We start from the raw sequence: 19,368 nt of genomic DNA, 5'->3' as shown, positions 1-19,368 counted from the left end.
GGCGCCGTGTGGGCTAGGCTTGTTGAAAAAATATCGATATATTCGATATTATTAATTCGATATATCGATATTTTTTGCCGATATATTGTTAACCGATATATCGATATAAAATATCCAATATCGAAAATTGTATCAAAAACGATATTTTTATTTTATTTATGGATCTTGGCTTGGAAGTGCCTTTACAGCCGACGCCGGCTACCAATTCTAAAGTCGCTTGAATCCAAAGCCGTAAAACAAATGGAAAAATAACTGTATAGTCTATGACTTGTAGGTTGCTTTGCGTCCGTCACTCACTTCACACCAGTCACCACACCACACTTTGACACTTCACTTCAGTTGTTCTTTTGTTTCAAGGTTAAGATATTTGTACATTAAAATAATTTACATTTTGTATAAAAATTATAATTGATATTATTGCGCTAAATACACTGTTATTTTAAAACCACAATATTTTTTTTAAATTTTGCCGATATATCGATATTTTTTCCGCGATATATCAATGTCAATATTGATATTTTTTTTAAATATCGATATATCGATATTTTTTTCACTTTCGACATCCCTAGTGTGGGCCTCACTAACGCGCGCTCTGTCCGCAGGCTGATGTACTGGGCGGTGTGGGCGGGCGCGGGCGCGGCGTGGGCGGGCGGGCGCATCGAGCGCGCGCAGATGGACGGCGCGCGGCGCACGGCGCTGGTGAGCGACGCGCTGCACTGGCCGGCCGGGCTGGCGCTGCACGCTGCGCGCGACGAGCTGTACTGGTGCGACACCTACCTCAACAAGCTGGAGCGCCTGCTGCTGCCCAGCAACAAGCGCGAGACGCTGCTGGCCAACTCGCCGACCACGCCCATCGTCAAGCCCTACGGCCTGGCCATCTACGAAGGTAGTGTATTCGTCCGTTTTTGTACTGCAACTATTAAAATTTGCTATTGAATTTAGTGTATTGAGACGATGAGTGAATTGTATTGTGCTCGTGCCCGGCAGACACGATCATGTGGAGCGAGCACGACTCGGGGCTGGTGCGCGCGCGCGCGGCCAACGGCAGCGTGTCGGTGCTGCACGCGCTGCCGCCGCCGCTCTACGACCTGCGCCTCGTGTCCGCCACCTCCCGCCACGGTCAGTATCCATTTTTTTTTTAATAAGCTCTAAAACAATATGACTTTATCGTAATTATGTTTAAACATAGGCTTCCCTATGATTTTCATTTTGACCGAACGGATGCGGTTATTATTTTTTCTATGAACGAAGTAAATTTCCACGTGTGATTTAGAAATCGGCGTAGCAGATACAATGTATAAATATGTTTTTTTTTAATTACCCTGTATGTTAAACTAATCAAGAAATAAATAAATATTAAGATTTACGGCTTAAGTTTGCGAACTACCACTTTCTAAACGCGAGTTAGTAACTTGAGATTTTCTATTTGACGTGTAGAATTGTAAAACACTTGTGCATGATGGCTCAGTTAATTGAAAAAGTTATATGATCAAGCATGCTAAAAGCGACCGCACACTTATTATTATTACCCATACTCGTTGGAGCGTGTGTGTCGCGTCACGTGCGCAGTCTGACGTGTGGTGCGGCGCAGGCTCGAACGCGTGCTCGCGCGACAACGGCGGCTGCGCCGAGCTGTGCCTGGCGGCGGGCGCGGGCCGCGTGTGCGCGTGCGCCCCGCCCCGCGAGCCGGCGGGCGCCGCCTGCGGGCCGCCGCGCCCCGCGCCGCGCCTCACCACGCCGCCGCCCTGCGCCGCCGACCACTTCCACTGCGGCAAGGGGTGAGTGCCTCAAACACTACTCTTCGGCGTCACTCGCTTTGCTGATTTGATTTAAGAGCGTTTACGCGAAGCGCGGCTTTTCAAGGGGCATCATTGGAAATTATTCGCGCGCGGCGTTTTTTAATAGTTTCCAAATGTTTATAGCAAAACAATAACAATGAATTATATATCTTTTCAAAGTAAATATTTTAAAAAAGATGTTATTTTATTATATTAAGCTATTTCTATGTTGAATTAAAGAAGAATAATGGTGTAAAAATCACTTTGATTTTTGGGTATATCACGTTCTTTGAATTTGTGATTTCTTATTGTTAATGCTTAAATCTAAAAATTTTCTCAGATAACTATTTGCCCAAGGATCTATGCTATAGGATATAAATGTCTGTTAAATCGTTTTCACAGTATTTTTATAAAAATTTCAGCTTGTAAACTGACGCTAAAGTGGAAATTTACAAAACCTGTGTGGACTTATCTTGATAGAATTCTTAAATACTAAACTAATCGCAATATTTTCTCAATTAACTATTTAGACGACGAAATTGCCTAACTATTTATGCCTATAACATATTTGTAATATTACTGGTTAATGATTGTAACGAGTTGAAAAAGTACTGTTTTTGCGCCAATCGGCGTAAACGCTCTTAAGGCCAATAACATTTTCTTATTTAAATACATGTAGTATGAGTAGGGAGCGACCCGTCCGTCAAAGTCCCCGTCGGTTCGAATATCCGGCTCGAAGGACCAAAGATGTGTAAGAGAGTTTCTAATTATGATGATAAGGGATGGGTTTGCTCCGAAAAGTGTGAAATAAAAACCTGACGTAGAGACACGACGTAATTTGAACACATTGTTAACGTTTATACTTTATTCTGATACATTTATAATATTAAGTTCAAAACAACGTCACTAGATGGCGCTGTACTACTTTACATCGCGATGATGAAGTATTTTTCTGAGTCTACAAGGACTCATACATTTGTAATGTAGTTATTAAGATTCTCAATAGATGGCGTTGTAGTACTTTAGAACGCGGTATTAAAGTATTTTACTGTTCCTATAAGGTCTAACCCGTGTATTATGTATGTAGATCAATCTATAGATCAATATAGTTCAATAGCCCAAGTACTACGGTGATTTTATTTACACACCTATAGTATTAGTGCTAAGTGCAAACTAGATCAGCCAGAAGTGCGACTTTTAACACACATTAGAGACGTTTATACTCTAGCTAGCTCTAGAACCAGACGTTTTATACTCTAGCTAGATTATATTGTACTCTAAATTTTTCTCCCAACACTCCTCACTGACCGTATTCATTTAAATTTGAATTATGAGGAAAAACATTTTAAAAGTTACTTTTATTTTTTAGCCGCTGCGTGGACTCATTATACGTATGCGATGGCGACGTAGACTGCCCCGACGGCTCCGACGAAGACGTGGGGCCCAACGGACCCTGCGGTAAGTAAACTTTAATTATAATAATAATTCAACTGATGGTTTCTGTTAAAATAAAAAAAAAAACTAGAACAGCACAATAATCATCTTCTTATCTCACCTAGTTGCGTTTTGGAATAAGTCATTTCGGCTGTGAAATATTTAGCACCTATAATTAGCTCTAGAAATAGAAGGTGATGCAATTCAGCCTATAATAATATTTAAACGTAACTATAACCATAATCGGTGTTTTTTGTATGGAGTTTGACAGACTTTTGACGTTTGTTAAAGTTAAAGTAAGATATTGCAACCCAGCCTGAGAGTTACGTAATAGTTAATGGTATGACGTATTAAATTTTAGCGAACGTGACATGTGACGAGGACCATTTCATGCAATGTGATAAGAACAGGTGTCTGCCAAGAAGCTGGGTTTGCGATGGTACCAAAGGTGAGTCTCAAATTCTTTATTTATTTGTTTAAAACACGGTACATTTCAGTTACTATTTGTTAGGAGAACAACATGTTTCATCGACATTGTGACATCTGCGAAATTATTCAAAAAATAAATTTAAAAAAACGTCAATCGTTTTGGTTGAGGAGATGGTACAGTTATCGTCAAATACGCAACGTAGCCAAAAAGTTAGCAACACGTCTTTGTTGCAATAGACAAGTTTCGTGATGTTGAAAACATTAGATTTCACTGAATGGGATTAAAGTATAGACCAAAACTAAACTGATTTACTGTTTGTACTTCAAATGACTGCCGTGACTACTTCGAATCAAAATAGCGTGAATTTTGTTAAGAGCCACTTTAGGGCCCTGTAACTTTTGTATTTGTAGAGATATTTTAATGATTATTTCACAATTATTATTAGTTTTACTTATATTTTCAAGTTTTATTAAAAGAATAAAATTGGAAACTTGTTCATTGGAATAAGGTTCTTAACAACTTTATGGTCAGTTTGGGTGCTAAATATTAGACGGCGAGTGTACGGTTGGAGCGTGTGCGTTGCAGACTGCGCGGACGGGTCGGACGAGGCGGAGGCGGCGTGCGCGCGCGCGTCGTGCGGCGCGGCGCAGTGGGCGTGCGCCGGCTCGCGCCGCTGCCTGCCCGCCGCTTGGCGCTGCGACGCAGCCGTCGACTGCGGGCCCAACGACCGCAGCGACGAGGACGACTGCGGTACGCCGTTTCGTCTATAATCTTATTCATGCTGTTTCTTTTCCATGTAGAATTAAATGGTATTATCATACATCGTAAGTTTACTGTAAAGTGTAAAGTCTTATAAGATTTTAAGCTTACGCTTTCCATTTCAACAAAAATACAGAAATACAAGTCTCAACGTTTGTGACCACGGCTGCAGTATAGCAGCCTAAACGTCAAGCCTACATAAGTACAATATGTACCTAACTCATATAAAAATGTCGCGTCGAGACCCGTGTTTCTCTATTTTAGTGTAAAGTCGTCGCACATAGAAACCTCCACTTTTTAAGACGGTTAAAAAACTATTGAATGAACAACATGGATCAATAAAGCAGCGTTACAAGTTTCTCTAACTTCTGCCGATGTTCGGTTGGTACAGAGTCGGCGGACTGCGACAGCAACCTGATGTTCAAGTGCGCGGAGAGCGGCGGCGGCGCGTGCGTGCCGTGGGAGTACTACTGCGACGGCCACGCCGACTGCGCCGACGCCAGCGACGAGCGCGCCTGCGCCTCGCCCGCGCCCTCGCCCGCCTCCGCTGAACCTGCTACCACCACTGCTCGCAGGTACCGCCCACGTGCACAAGCGTTAACACATAGGGCGCCGTCAGAATGGAGGTGGGAGGAAGCGTCACTGTGGCGCACTTGCCGCACCATGTATTAGCTTTCATACAATTTTTAGAAGCCCAGCTGCAGCGCTGCAGGTGTAGCGCCACTACGACTTGTGTTTGCCACCGTGGCGTTAGTGCATCGCTTGCTCACGCCTCTAATTTGAATGCTTTGTCATTGTGTTATTATTATTATTTTCAATTTAATCATCTGCTCCCCAGTGACCGGCACCCGAATCTCTACGACAAGGATAAAGGAGGCCTGTGCGAGGAACACGAGTTCCAGTGCAAGAACACCGAGTGCATTCGCATGGTGAGTCAAAACATGGCCTAGTAGTAGTTAAAGTTACGAATCAACGATGTCGTTGCTTAATCATCGTCGTTGCAAAATAAGGCATTATTTGACACCAGGTAAGGCTAATTCCACCAAACCAGAACCAGACGCAGGTTAACGTATAGTTCCAAAATACTGAACTGTCCTATCCATGACGTTGACAGCGGGGCGCCACCGTCAATACCGGATCGCTAGTTCCGATTTTTGCCATGTTGGAAGCCATATAGTTGAACGATGGTAGCGCCCCTCTGTCATTGAGTTTGGTGGACAGTTCAGCGTGGGTCATCTATACCATCCCTACATTGTCGACATTCCACCAGCTCGCACTAAGCGTTTCGACGACTCTTTTATAATGCGAACAGCTAGGGACTGGAACTCGCTGCCTGCTGCTGTATTTCCTGAACACTATAATCCGGGCGAGAGTGAATAGGCACTTACAGGGCAGATATGTACCATCCTAGACTGCATCTCATTTAACACCGGATCAAATACCTGCCTTGTCTTGCATAAAAAAAAATATATTTAAACACACCTCTTAACCTGCATGATATTCGGTGTCAGGAGTTCTGGTGCGACTCGCGCGTGGACTGCCTGGACGGGTCGGACGAGGAGGAGTGTCCTCGCGGTGCCTCCACGGCCGCGCCCGCGCCCACCAGCCCCGCCCCGCCCGCGCCCGCCTGCGCGCCGCCCGCGCTCGCCTGCGACAACGGCTCCCGCTGCGTGCCGCTGGCGCTGCAGTGCGACGGCCGCGCCGACTGCGCCGACGGCGCCGACGAGGCCGACCGCTGCGGTAAGCGCCCCGCCTCTCGCCACTCCGGCTTTGCGATTTATAAAAATGCGTCAAAAAGTTAAAGCATTTAATGAACAAATTGCCAAAATAGCTAAGAAACGCCAACTTTAACACATTTCGCAAAGAATTGTTGACCCTTGACACTTTTAATAAGAAAGGCATATTATACATTGGCCGATTTTTTAACTGATACCATAGAATAGTAATAAGTACTCTTACGTACAGAAAGTTTTCTTCCCGAAGGTATTTAAAAAAATTTGCACTGAATGTCGTCAACAATATGGTGTAATTTAACTTGTCTCAGAGTCGAGCACGGTTTCGTTTGATTTGTCAGTGATCGGTACTGTGCCAATGATATAGGGCTGACTGTGTCGCCATCTAGCGCACCACACACGTATTGTTATCACGTCTTTTTATCGATTTTACATGATAAGCCCATATATTTGTCGATTAAAATCATCGATAGGATTTTATCACGGCGGGCATTTTAGCCTGGCTGGAGAGTACGCCACGCCGTGCTTGTTTTGTTTTCGATGCATACTCGCGGAGACGAACAGGCCTGATACCGGTTGTGCCCGCAGGCGAGCCGATGTGCGAGCTTGCGGCGTGCTCGCACGAGTGCCACGCGGCGCCGGGCGGGCCGGTGTGCGCCTGCCCCGAGCCGCTGCGGCTGCAGCCCGACCAGCTGTCCTGTGCGCCCGCGCACGCCTGCTCCGACTGGGGCGTCTGCAGCCAGGTAAACTAAATAAATAAATAAATATACTTAGAATTTTTTTACACTGCGCTTTTAGTCCCAAACTAAGCCAAGCTTGTACTATAAGTACTAGACAACGGATTTAAACATACTTAAATACTTTTTTTTTTTTAAATACATACAAACTTGTAGGTTGGAGTCTAGATATTGTTAATTTTGTTTATGTATTTTGATATGTAAATGACTGTAACCTGTATGTGTACTTATTGAATAAAATAAATAAAATTAGGAAACACCCAGTCCAATACAAACAAATATGTTCATGCACACAAATGTTTGTACTGTGCGGGAATCGAACCCGCAACCTCCGGAATAGCCTTAGTCCGTTTCGAACCACTACACCAAACGGCCGACTAAACTAATATACCTAGTGGAATAGACCAACAAAGGACTGAGCGAGCGGGACGCCACTAGCAGCAACACTGTGTGGTAATAAGTAAAATTTTATAAAAAAAAAAAAAAACCGACTCCAAAAAAGCTAATACTAAAAAGTAGAAAAATAATTACTAATTACCTACTTATTTATTAGGACGAATTATTAATATTTATGTAGGTAGGTATACCATGATTGATACTTCTGGAGTCGGTGCCAAGATTATGAAACATGTAAAGTTTGCCTGCACCGACTCCAAAAGTATCAATCATGGTATACCTACCTACATAAATATTAATAATTCGTCCTAATAAATAAGTAGGTAATTAGTAATTATTTTTCTACTTTTTAGTATTAGGTTTTTTGGAGTCGGTTTTATTTTTTTTTTATAAAATTTTACTTATTTCTTACTTTTTAGTTAACTAATTATTACCTTGATGTTACCACTGAAGGTAGGCAGTACATTGAGACCAAAAAAAATTGGTTCATAATCGGCGGAGATATTGCGTATAAAAAAGTTCATCCCCAATTTTCCACCCTTGGGGGTGAAATATTTTCTTCAAATTCGCATGAAACCACCCTTTTGATAATACCTATTCAACAAAAAAATAATCGTTCAAATTGGTTTATAATCGGCGGAGATATTGCGTATAAAAAAGTTCATCCCCAATTTTCCACCCTTGGGGGTTGTTTTTTTTATTATTAAATTTAAATGGGACCACCCTTGAGGTATTACCTATACGCCGAAAAAAGATTTGTTCAAATCGGTTCATAATTGGCGGAGTTATCGCGTAACAAACATAGAAAAAAAAAAAAAAAAAAAAATAACATACGGGTCGAATTGAGAACCTCCTCCTTTTTTGAAGTCGGTTGAAAAGATGCGTGATGCGTCGTGACAGAACCATATCATGGCACGCTAAAAATTTGAGCTCTTATATTTTTTCAAATTTTACGTGAATGAAATCGTGGTGCTTTAGTGATTGATTTTTTGTACAAAACAGTGAAATAATGACATCAGTGACATCCTAAAATGGTTTTCGTTTGACAGTTGGTGGTTGTTGCTCTATTCCTAAGTAATATTAACTTTATGGTTAAAACGACCTTTTGAGATATTGAAACATGTTATTTCTGGGAAATATTACTTTATTAACCGGTATTTATGCGCAGACGTGCCAGCCGCAGAAGAACGGCCGCCACAAGTGCACCTGCTACGAGGGCTACCGACTAGCGGACGATGGGTTCACTTGCAAAAGCACAGGTAAGTTATTGCCTCCGATGCTAATTCTCCCTCGTTTTGTGTACGGGTGGAGTGTATGATGTAATTAATAGTATCAGGCGTTACTTTGCGGAAATCCATGATTAGATATTAAAAAGATAAAATTACTTAGCTTAAAATTTCCGCTTAGGGACCGATACAAATTCTCTACCACACTACTCGCGCCCGCCAACTATGTTATACACCACTAAATTTTTATCACCGAAAAAAAAATTCTGGGTAATGAGTTATTGATACTGGTCTTATTTATGCAAAAAAAAAAGTTAAATATAGGTACTCAAAATTTCATCCTAAAGAAAATTTAATAAAAAAATGAACATTATGAAAAACATTTCTTTTTCTTTTGCTTTAAATTTTTCACACGTTTCTACATAACCTGTTAATTTTTTTTCACAGTGTATATACAAGCAAATCATGTGTGATGTATGTGCCCTTTTCCGCAGTGAACGCGACGCCGCTGCTGGTGTTCAGCAACCGGCACGAGGTGCGCGCGGTGGAGCTGGCGTCGTTGACGTCGCGCGCGCTGCTGTCGGCGCTGAAGAACACGGTCGCGCTGGACTGGCTGGGCCGCCCGGCCGCGCCGCCGCGCCTCTTCTGGACCGACGTCGTCGACGACAAGATCTACTCCGGCACGCTGCACGGCACCTGTGAGTCACATCGAAACCTTGCTCTGATTGGCAAACTCATGTTTCAAGTTTACGTAATAAAGTCCGGTCGCCGAGCACGTAGAATTCAATCCAATGACCCCAAGCTATCTATCCTTATCGCTCGCGCGTAATAATATTGCTGTCGCGACTGTGCGACAGGCGACAGCAGTGAGTCTACGTACTCGGCGACCGGACTATAGACATGTTAACTCCACCAATCAATTGACGTTCTTTTTAAAACTGTCAAAACGAGACTCGCTCATAGATTTTGTATGGCAATACAAGCACGTGACGTTACTATTTTGTCAACTCAAACTACTTTTTCAATTACAATGCAACCAAAAATTATATTAATTTACATGTATTTTAAAATGAACTATTTTTTCAAGACCTAAGGGCTGAGTGTAAGTCATCAAGTAAAAAATTTACATCAAATGTATGACGGATTGTTCAGCGCCCCTAGCGGAAACTTTCAAGAACTAAAATTTTCACACATTTTTTAAGCCTCAGAATGAAGTGTCTTTTTGAAGAAGTTGTGATTTCAATTATTGGGGAATAGTGTCAAATGGTCTATTACGGGATTATCTTTCACAGCTCTAAGCGGGATCGAAGTGGTGGTGGAACAAGGACTATGGACGGTGGAGGGCATCGCGGTGGACTGGGTCGCCGAGAACCTCTACTGGGTGGAGAGCGGCCTGCACCAGATCGAGGTACATAGAGCGGGCTGAGGGTGGTTGTTTAATCGTCGTCGTTTCAGACAAATGACGTCCACTGCTGGACAAAGGCCTCCCCAAGGTTTTCCATAATGAACGGTCCTGCGCTGCCCGCATCCAGGCTCTTCCCGCGACCTTTACCAGATCGTCGGTCCACCTAGTAGGAGGGTCTGCCCACGCTAGTAAAATTAATACGCTGGTTATTTAATAAAAAAAATAAAAAAAAAAATCTGTCTAAATGTCATATTATCAACAATGTGAAACTAAAAAGAAATAAAACTACAATTTTATCAACAAACCATTGTTGGGCATTTGATTCAGTGGTAGGCCTAGTGTGTCGAGTGTGGTACTGAGTGTTGTGGCAGGTGGCGCGGCTGGACGGGCGCTGGCGGCGCACGCTGCTCTCCGGAGACATGGACAGCCCGCGCGCCATCGCCGTGGACCCGAGGGTTGGTGAGTACACCTACAAGTATTATAAGCTTAGCGTTTTGCGTTTGCGGAGTTCCTAATATTTTAATAGACACATGTCGCGGAAGTGGATAATGTTGTAATATGCAGAGGGTATAATCTGGAATTCTACACTGACTGTAACACGTTACTGTCACCTGTATAACGTCCGTGTAAACACCAGTTGGGCAGCTGTGTAGTATATGTGTGTAAGATCGGTGTCTACGGGTGTTACTTTACTCTATCAGAAGGTTTACTGAATGAAAGTTCGAAGGACACTGTAGAAGTATATTCTTGCTCTGGCTTGGTAGCGGGGTTACTCTATGTAATGTAGGAAACGACTGGCGAGCGCCACAGACCGCGACTCGCATGAAATACAATATTGCAAACTCGACGAAATACAATGTTACCGCGAGCTTCGTGCGTGTGCGCAGGCTACCTGTTCTGGAGCGACTGGGACGCGGCGGCGGCGCGCATCGAGCGCGCGAGCCTGGCGGGCCGCGGGCGCCGCGTGCTGGTGCGCGTGGGCCCGCTGGGCGGCGGCGCCTGGCCCAACGGCATCGCGCTCGACCACCTGGCGCACCGCCTCTACTGGATCGACGCCAGGCAAGTGTAACAGGCGGCGCGTGCTGGTCGCGTGGGCCCGCTGGGCGGCGGCGCCTGGCCCAACGGCATCGCGCTCGACCACCTGGCGCACCGCCTCTACTGGATCGACGCCAGGCAAGTGTAACAGGCGGCGCGTGCTGGTCGCGTGGGCCCGCTGGGCGGCGGCGCCTGGCCCAACGGCATCGCGCTCGACCACCTGGCGCACCGCCTCTACTGGATCGACGCCAGGCAAGTGTAATAGATTGGACAGGCGCGTGATTTTATGTGAACAATCTTACGCCCGTATTCACAAACATTACTATGAGGTCTCACAGTGCAGGTGGACACACAGGGTGACACACGAACCGATCACAGAGCATCTTTCAACGCTGTGCGTTCGTTTTGCTGCTTTACTTTTAAGCAAGCATCGTTTGTAAATATGAACGTTAGTTTTGCAGGTCAATCGAATACCGCACTTAGCCTCTTGATTGGGCCATTGCGCGCGATTTGTGGTACATCTTTCTACTCCAACCACTCCATATCCCCCCAGAAAGCAAGCAGCCTATCTAGGCCGCTCCAGGCCCTCTGCTGCGTTGCTAGTGATTGGAGAATTTGAGCCCGTTGTTCTGCTACGCTTCTGCACTCTATGCGGTGTTTCTTCTGCCTCCATGCGTTGACACTTGAAGTTTTTCACTTACCTTAAATGATATTCTTCGACGCTAATGCGGTTCGTCGGGCTTGCAGGTCGGACGCCATCCACACGACGACGTACGACGGCACGGGCTACCAGGAGGTGCTGCGCGGGCACGCGGCGCTGTCGCACCCGTTCGCGGTCACGCTGTTCGAGTCGCACGTGTACTGGACGGACTGGCGCTCCAACAGCGTCGTGCGCGCCGACAAGTGGCGCGGCGGGCACGTGGCCGTCGTGCAGCGCACGCTCACGCAGCCCTTTGACCTCAAGGTGAGAGCGTGAATGCGTCGTCGACGCTTTGTTCGATAACAAAACTAGACTGTTAACGTGACAACAGCAGACGTTCCATCAACTAACAACGGTGTTTCCTGTCGCACAATTTTATTATTTATTTATTTAATTCATGGAGTAAACGGACGATGTATTATGTAACCACGTGTAGAAGTCGTCGTCGCCTTGCCAGTTGTAAGAACGTCGTGAACTCTTATTTAGTTAGCCGTTTACGAATTCAACGCATTCTGTCTCTGTTGAACAATAACACATCTATTGAAACTATTAGATATCCACTCTGCAACAATTAGCATAAAACTTGAATTTACTTGCTGTTGGCGATGGCCACACTGCTGTAAAAATATATTTCATTTGTGTATGTATAACAGTAAAATAAATAATGTAAAATAATGGAAAACAAATATAGGAAGCGCCTGATCACTTTGTGACTTTATTTACACACCTTATCTTCTTGTACTTAAAACTAACAGATTAGGCGTCTTCATTTTGGTTAAAATCACTAACTATGGTCATTTCAGTAATCAATTATAGTAAATAAGCAATGCAAACACTTACCTGTATGATGTACTTGTATTTACTTACCTTATGTACGTTCAGGACCCTTTGGTTATCAAGCTTTATTGTTATTTAATAAATGAGCGTATCTGGGGGGCAATCGTGCGGTGTTCCTAAAATCATTTTTACTTGACAGTCGCAACTCATCTTTGGTAGGGCCCGCACGCCTGCCGCCGGGATCGGTTTTCAAAACTAGACTTCAGTGTTTTCACTTCTCTTTTCCTCACGCTGGCGACCACATCGTCTACACTTGCTTTGAATATGGATTAATTGGATTATGTAATAAGTAACCGCTTGTTGCTTTCGACTTGCCAGTGTTTTACAACCTTTTTCACGACACGACCCCCCTAGTATGAAAAAATATTTTGCGACCCCCCAACCGTTCACTTTTTTTTCATGCATTTTATAATGTTACTAAGATATTTTAGGGACCGAATACGAGGTAGTTTTTACCTCTCAAGACCCCCGTTGAAAAACACTGGTTTAGACGTTTACGAATTCAACCAGTTGATGAATGAACGGTAGACCGTCTACATATGCGTTGATGGTTTCAACCGTTCCTTGATTCAACGCCCATCGCTAGACTGAGCACGAGCTAGCTTCCGAAGCCTCACGTTCACGACTGACGTCACGCCGCAGGTGATCCACCCGAGCCGCCAGCCGCCGGCGGCGAGCAACCCGTGCGCGGGCAACGGCAACTGCTCGCACCTGTGCCTCATCGACGCGCCGGCCGCGCGCGTCTGCGCCTGCCCGCACCTCATGCGCCTCGCGCCAGACAACGTCACCTGCGAAGGTCAGCCCTGTTCTCTTTTAAGCCTCTCGCGTATTGTCTCGGAGTCACTAACGTTTTTTTTGTAAATACTTAGGTAGGTACATACTTTAATTTTAGCTGATTATGTACTCATTATGTCCAAGCTAATATACCTAACGGAATAGAGCAACAATGGATTGAGCGATCGAGATGTCACTATCAGCTACACGAAACAGAACGGTTTTTTGCAATTTTTTGACAGTTCGTTAGCACTCAATGGCAAGCTTATTTAGAGATCTAAATTTTTTTCAGATTTGCATCATCAACAGCCCTTTACAGTCCACTGCTGGACTATGAGCCTCCTCCACTATAGTGGAGGGTTTTGCCATAATCTCCACGCTTGGCAGGCGGGTTGGAGATCGCAGTTTAAAAGATTGATGTTTTTCAGAGAGCGCTGCTGCCCATTCTCTGTTTGATGTGTAGTCCCTAAGTTGCCTCTTACGACACCCGCGGGAAGAGTAGGGGTTGGTGACAAATGTATTCTACTCTGCCGTCACCACACGGCTTACCGCTTTCAGATTTGCATTTCATACATATCAGAGTGAAATCGTGAGAAATGTGTTTCAGAAACATGTTCACAATCAACATCATCAATCACTGGTTCAGTGATTTTTATTTATTTATTTATTTATTAGGTCTACCAACATTGTTACATTACAACATGTACTCTTAAAAATAACAGTTATGAACAAAGTTACAATGCAACAACAATTATGGGCTGACACAACATGCAATACAATGATTGATTACAATGTACAATACAGTGAAATAATCCTGCAAATTGACACACAAATGACATCCGGTGATATCCATAAATCGGTTTCGTTTGACAGCTCGTGGTTGTTGCTCTATTCTGAAGGATTATTAACTTTATGGTCCAAACCTAGAATTATTGCTATCAAAATGATTTATGACTATTTTTAGAAACACGTTTGTTTAACCCACACAGTTCACGAGAAAGTGATCCTGATCGCGCGGCGCGAGGAGATCCGCGGCGTGGACTGGGACGAGCCGGCGCTGGCGCTGGCGCCCGCCATCACGGCGCCGCACCTGCGCGCGCCCGCGCACCTCGCCACGCTGGCCGCCGACGGCGCCGTGTTGTGGGCCGACACCGAGGTAACTGATCCGCGGCGTGGACTGGGACGAGCCGGCGCTGGCGCTGGCGCCCGCCATCACGGCGCCGCACCTGCGCGCGCCCGCGCACCTCGCCACGCTGGCCGCCGACGGCGCCGTGTTGTGGGCCGACACCGAGGTAACTGATCCGCGGCGTGGACTGGGACGAGCCGGCGCTGGCGCTGGCGCCCGCCATCACGGCGCCGCACCTGCGCGCGCCCGCGCACCTCGCCACGCTGGCCGCCGACGGCGCCGTGTTGTGGGCCGACACCGAGGTAAGGCCGTATACAGAAAGAAAGCTGGAAACTTATAAGCGCTTACTGGCGCTTGACAGCGCTGGTAACCCGCGCAGGAAAATATATGAACGCGCGCCGATAAGCACTGAACGGCGCCGACAAGTTTCAACACGCGCTGATCAGCGCTGAACGCTGCCATATAAAATGCCATTCAACTTGCTTCCTTTGTGCTGCGCTGGGAAGCGCTTATAAGTTTCCAGCTTTCTTTCTGTATACGGTCTAACGGGGGACTACAGTGGTATCTCGGGTCCGAATCGGCACCGAAAAGGACCCATCCATAAATTACGACACACGAATTTCATGATTTTGGACTCCATCTTCCGTCCTTGTCACAGCTGATCACGTTTGTGAGATCCCCGCTCTCTAGTATGACGTCACAATTTTTTCAATTTTATGTCTAGAATTAAATATTGAATTGTATTAAATTTTTTAATGAAATTAACATCAAATCAAACATTTGAAAACACAATAAAAGAATAACGATTTAAAGATCAAAGCAAACATCTTGAATCCATAGACTTTGATACTTAGGTTAAAATTGAAATTGAAATGTGACGTCACGAAAATTCACGAAATATATCACTCCTCCCTCCCCTTTAAAGTTTGTTGTAATTGTCACCGTAAAATTGTGAATTCCGTATTTCCGTCAGATTATAATCTGACGTAGTTAAATTACAATCTAACCTAACCTAACCCACTGTTAGTTTACAATCTAACGCGTAGTCTAAACTCACAGAGTTCACAATTTCACGTTGACATAATCATGGATTAGCCCAAAGAAGAAAGTGATCAAAGCCAGATATTAAAATGTATGAACTGTATTATGTATGTGACTTTGTTGGTGTACCTAATAAATAAATATCGCTGGGTGTTGCAGACGGGCGAGATCAAGCGCGCCAACATCCGCGGCGGCGCGGCGGCCACGCTGGTGGAGGGCGCGGGCGACGGCGGTGCGGGCGTGGCGCTGGCCGTGTGCGCGCGCCTGCTGTACTACGCCGCGCCCGGCGCGCTGCTCGCCGCCGACGCACGGGGCCGCCGCGCCGCGCGCCTGCTCACGCTGCGGGGGAACGTCACCGCGCTCGCATGTGACCCGATCAGGTCAGTACACATCCATCGTGTCTACGAAAGATTACCATTTATTTATTTATTAGATCTACCAACATTGTTACATAACAACATGTACGGACGACAGCACATCAACCTAAACACAGTGACATCTTATCTCGTTGTAACACAGGCTATTTTGCAACAAAAATGTATAACTTGATGTGCTGTCGACTGTACACTTAAAATGACAATTAAGAACAATTAATAAAAAAATTACAATTATGAAAAAATAACAACAAAAAAACAACAACAACAACCATTCTCATAAAAAGAAAAATAAAACTCATTTATTTTTGCAAATATGCTTTTAAAAACCACTTTTACACCCAGTATTAACCCTACCACTGCTTCGGGAATAAATGGGCCAGTGCTGAGAAGAAGCAGCGCAAGAAACTCAGGTCTTCTTCTAGTTAATTCTATCATGTGAAGGGCGTGAAAAGATGTTTTGTTGAAAATGCATTTTCAGGAAGCGTCCTCGCACTCGCTATATATTATCTGAAAGTGGAGTGGGTATTTGCATGTGATAGTATAAGAGGTTTGACATTGATGTGCATAGAGAGAGAGTAGCCTGGATGTTGAACCGTGTTCAGGGGCGCTCCAATGATATTCCTCGAGTTACGACTGATCGAATAGACTGTCAAAATCACATTAATGTTAAAAAGCTAACTCTTTGTAATTTACCCACAGTATTTTTGTTTTAAATAAAAATAACACTTGACAGGGGTCAGCTGTACTGGGCGATAGGCGCAGGTGCCAGCGAGCGTATTGAAACAGCAGACGGTGCTGGTGGCAACCAGCGCGAACTCCTGCGCGCGCCGCACGTGGCCGGCGTCTCCGGTGCGTACCACCACAGCTTGTTGTTGGCCAGTCGAGGAGAGCCCTTCTAACCCGCCTTGTGTCGCAGGCCTGGCCGTGGACGCGGACGGGAACCGTCTGTACTGGATCAACACCGGCACCGCCACCATCCAGTACCTCGATCTTGACCACATGAACGTGACCACGGTGAGCGCCATTAATAAACCATTTTAAAATGAGACTGATTAAATAAATAAATAAAATAAATAAAACCATTTTTGTTGCTAATTGGGGTATTATAGCGTTTTCATTATATATTATTGCTGCTGCGCTGCTGTCGCGCTTCTGACGCCCTAATGGTACGTCCACACTGGACGCACAAGCTCGAGCGACACGCTGGTCATCCTGGTGTGTGGACGCACCATAATATGAAAACGGTTTTTAACATTTATCGATACCGTTGTGGCTAAACGCAAACCGCGAAAGTCAAGAAAAAAAAATAATCTATATAAATGCATTCTCGTAATGCGATAAAATATAAGCGAGCAATGACGAAACTGACCGATAGCGAGTGACCCCGCACTATATCTATAGTTGGCGCTGGAGTGGGGCTCGCGGCCGGCGGCGCTGGCGCTGGCGGGCGCGCGGCTGCTGTGGGCGGACGCGGCCGGCGGCGCGCTGCGCTCGTGCCGCGCGCCCGACTGCGCCGACTCGCGCCCGCTGCTGCAGCACGCAGGTAACACCTGGCGACCTATGGCGACCTACAAGAGTAATGACGTCCTGTGGACCAAGACGCCAGTGTAACCAATAACTGTAGCGCCACAGTGGAGTCTCTAGACGCGGACCGCAGTATTCTCTGCGTTCTGGCGCTCTGCCTGCTCGATTATTGAGCGAGCAGCGCGAATATCGAGTCATTTAATAGCTAAACGTCTCAGCTACCACGTGTTCCAGCTCATCTTCATTTCAGTCATAGAGCGTCCACTGCTGAACTTAGACTTCTTCCAATGATTTGCATAGTGACCGGTTGGTAGTAGCCTGCATTCAGCGCCTTCTTGTTACCTTTATGAGGTCATCGGTCCAGCTTGTGGTGGCGTTCCAACTCAATAGCGAGTATTTTAGCTAAAGGTAATAAAAGCAAGCACTAATATAGTGCAAACATGGCTTATTAACTGCCGCCACGTGGCGCGGGCGTGGGAGTGGGGCTCACAGCCAGTTGTGCTGTGCTCGTCGTGCCAGTGGCGGATTTACAGTTTTGCCGCCCGTAGGCTAGGGGTTGGATCTTTATTTAACTTTTATCTTCTGAAATCGTGTTAGCGTCATCTGAAATCTGCCGCCCCTAGGCCGCGGCCTATACGGCCTATCGACAGATCCAGGACTGCGGTCGTGCTCTATGTGTCGTGTCGTGTAGGTGACGTGCTGGCGCTGCGCGTGTACGACCCGGCGACGGAGGCGGGCGCGGGCGCGTGCGCGCGGGCGGCGTGCGCGCACCTGTGCCTGCCCGTGGCGCGCGACCGCAGCGTATGTCGCTGCGCGCTCGGCTACGAACTCAAGGGTGACGATTGCGTCGGTATGTGTAGTTAAAGGCCTATTCAAACCTCAGCGATATTCGCTGCCGCTGTGGGTAGAGGTACATACCGCGCGGGTTTCGCTCAGGTATTTAGTATCCCATTAGGTTTTCTCTGCCGCAGACAGTAGCGAATACCGCTTAAGTCTGAATAGACCTTAACCCTCTTTCCTATTGTTCCTGATATTTAATTTGACTTCCGATAAACTTTACATCTAGTGTAGGTTTCAAGGTGGAAACGATAAGTGATCTCACTTGATTATTTTTAAACTATACGAGATATAGAAAACCTTGTTGCTGGTTTTCAAAGTGCTTTACAAATGAGTAGGTCATCTTTGTGAGTTGCCCCGAATTTTGTCAGTGTGTGCGTGCGCGCCGCATACGTATTGGCGCGCTCACACAAACCGCGCTCGGTGCGTTTCTATGAAGATGACCTACTCATTTGTATTTACTCTGCTATTGGTTAAGAATAATGTGCTTGTGCCCACAGCGATCGACGAAGTGGTAGTGTATTCGTTAAGCTGGGAAGTTCGGGGCGTGTTAGCGGTGCCGCCGGAGGGGGCGGATGCCACAGACGGGGCGGGGGCAGCCTCGTTGCTGCCGCCCATCCCGCAGCTCACCATGGCCAGCTCCATTGACTACCTGGCGGGTGAGTATCACTAAAGCCTTGACCACACGTACCGAGTAAACGGGTGAGACAGTAAAATGTTTACTCGGTCGAGACAGTTGGGTGAGCGAATCACATACGAGCGCTCGGCCGAGCACACGGCGTAATGTTCATACGCACCGAGTGCTCGGCCGAGAGCACTGTCTCGCCCATTTGCTCGGTACGTGTGATCAAGGCTTAAGCGATTTACAAGATAGGTCCCCATAGTTGATACTTACTGTTCGTGGAGCATATCTGTTCTTAAAGGTTACTTAGCCTTTGTTTTGTCTTCTATAATCTGCTTTGCATTCGAGGGAAGTCGAATTTTAACTTCGAATTCCTATGTTTTTCTAATTAATTTCGTTGCGGATCCAGTGACAGTTTAACTTTCTCCCGGGCACAAAGACCTTCACTGGTTGGGTTTTTATTGGCGGTCAAGCTGTAGCTCCTGACTACACAGGAGTTACAGCAGTGGGAAAGAGAGGTGGGAATAGTCCCGTTTTGAGCATCACTAAACTCGCCTACACTCGGCCTCGTCGGCACGCGCACCGACGATCGCTAAA

At 46.0% G+C, this 19,368-nt stretch overlaps 1 protein-coding gene across 1 annotated transcript; it reads left to right on the top strand.

Annotated features, from left to right (window-relative positions):
* The first annotated feature begins 606 nt into the window (after nucleotides 1-606).
* LOC135083109 (prolow-density lipoprotein receptor-related protein 1-like) lies at nucleotides 607-18,176 on the top strand. The gene is made up of 24 exons (XM_063977875.1): nucleotides 607-886; nucleotides 988-1,119; nucleotides 1,592-1,778; nucleotides 3,148-3,236; nucleotides 3,574-3,660; nucleotides 4,228-4,392; nucleotides 4,793-4,976; nucleotides 6,008-6,141; nucleotides 6,723-6,877; nucleotides 8,436-8,526; nucleotides 8,988-9,191; nucleotides 9,786-9,901; nucleotides 10,270-10,357; nucleotides 10,786-10,961; nucleotides 11,085-11,185; nucleotides 11,681-11,897; nucleotides 13,113-13,266; nucleotides 14,234-14,400; nucleotides 14,568-14,672; nucleotides 15,571-15,791; nucleotides 16,522-16,637; nucleotides 16,705-16,802; nucleotides 17,190-17,331; nucleotides 18,004-18,176. Exons 1-24 carry the CDS (start codon nucleotides 607-609, stop codon nucleotides 18,174-18,176), a joined length of 3,582 nt encoding a protein of 1,193 aa, XP_063833945.1.
* The last annotated feature ends 1,192 nt before the right edge of the window (nucleotides 18,177-19,368 follow it).

This window comes from Ostrinia nubilalis, chromosome 22, assembly GCF_963855985.1.
Source record: "Ostrinia nubilalis chromosome 22, ilOstNubi1.1, whole genome shotgun sequence".
Classification (NCBI taxonomy): domain Eukaryota; kingdom Metazoa; phylum Arthropoda; class Insecta; order Lepidoptera; family Crambidae; genus Ostrinia; species Ostrinia nubilalis.
The sequence above is the reverse complement of the archived record's forward strand: the minus strand, read 5'-3'. Positions and strand labels throughout refer to the sequence as shown.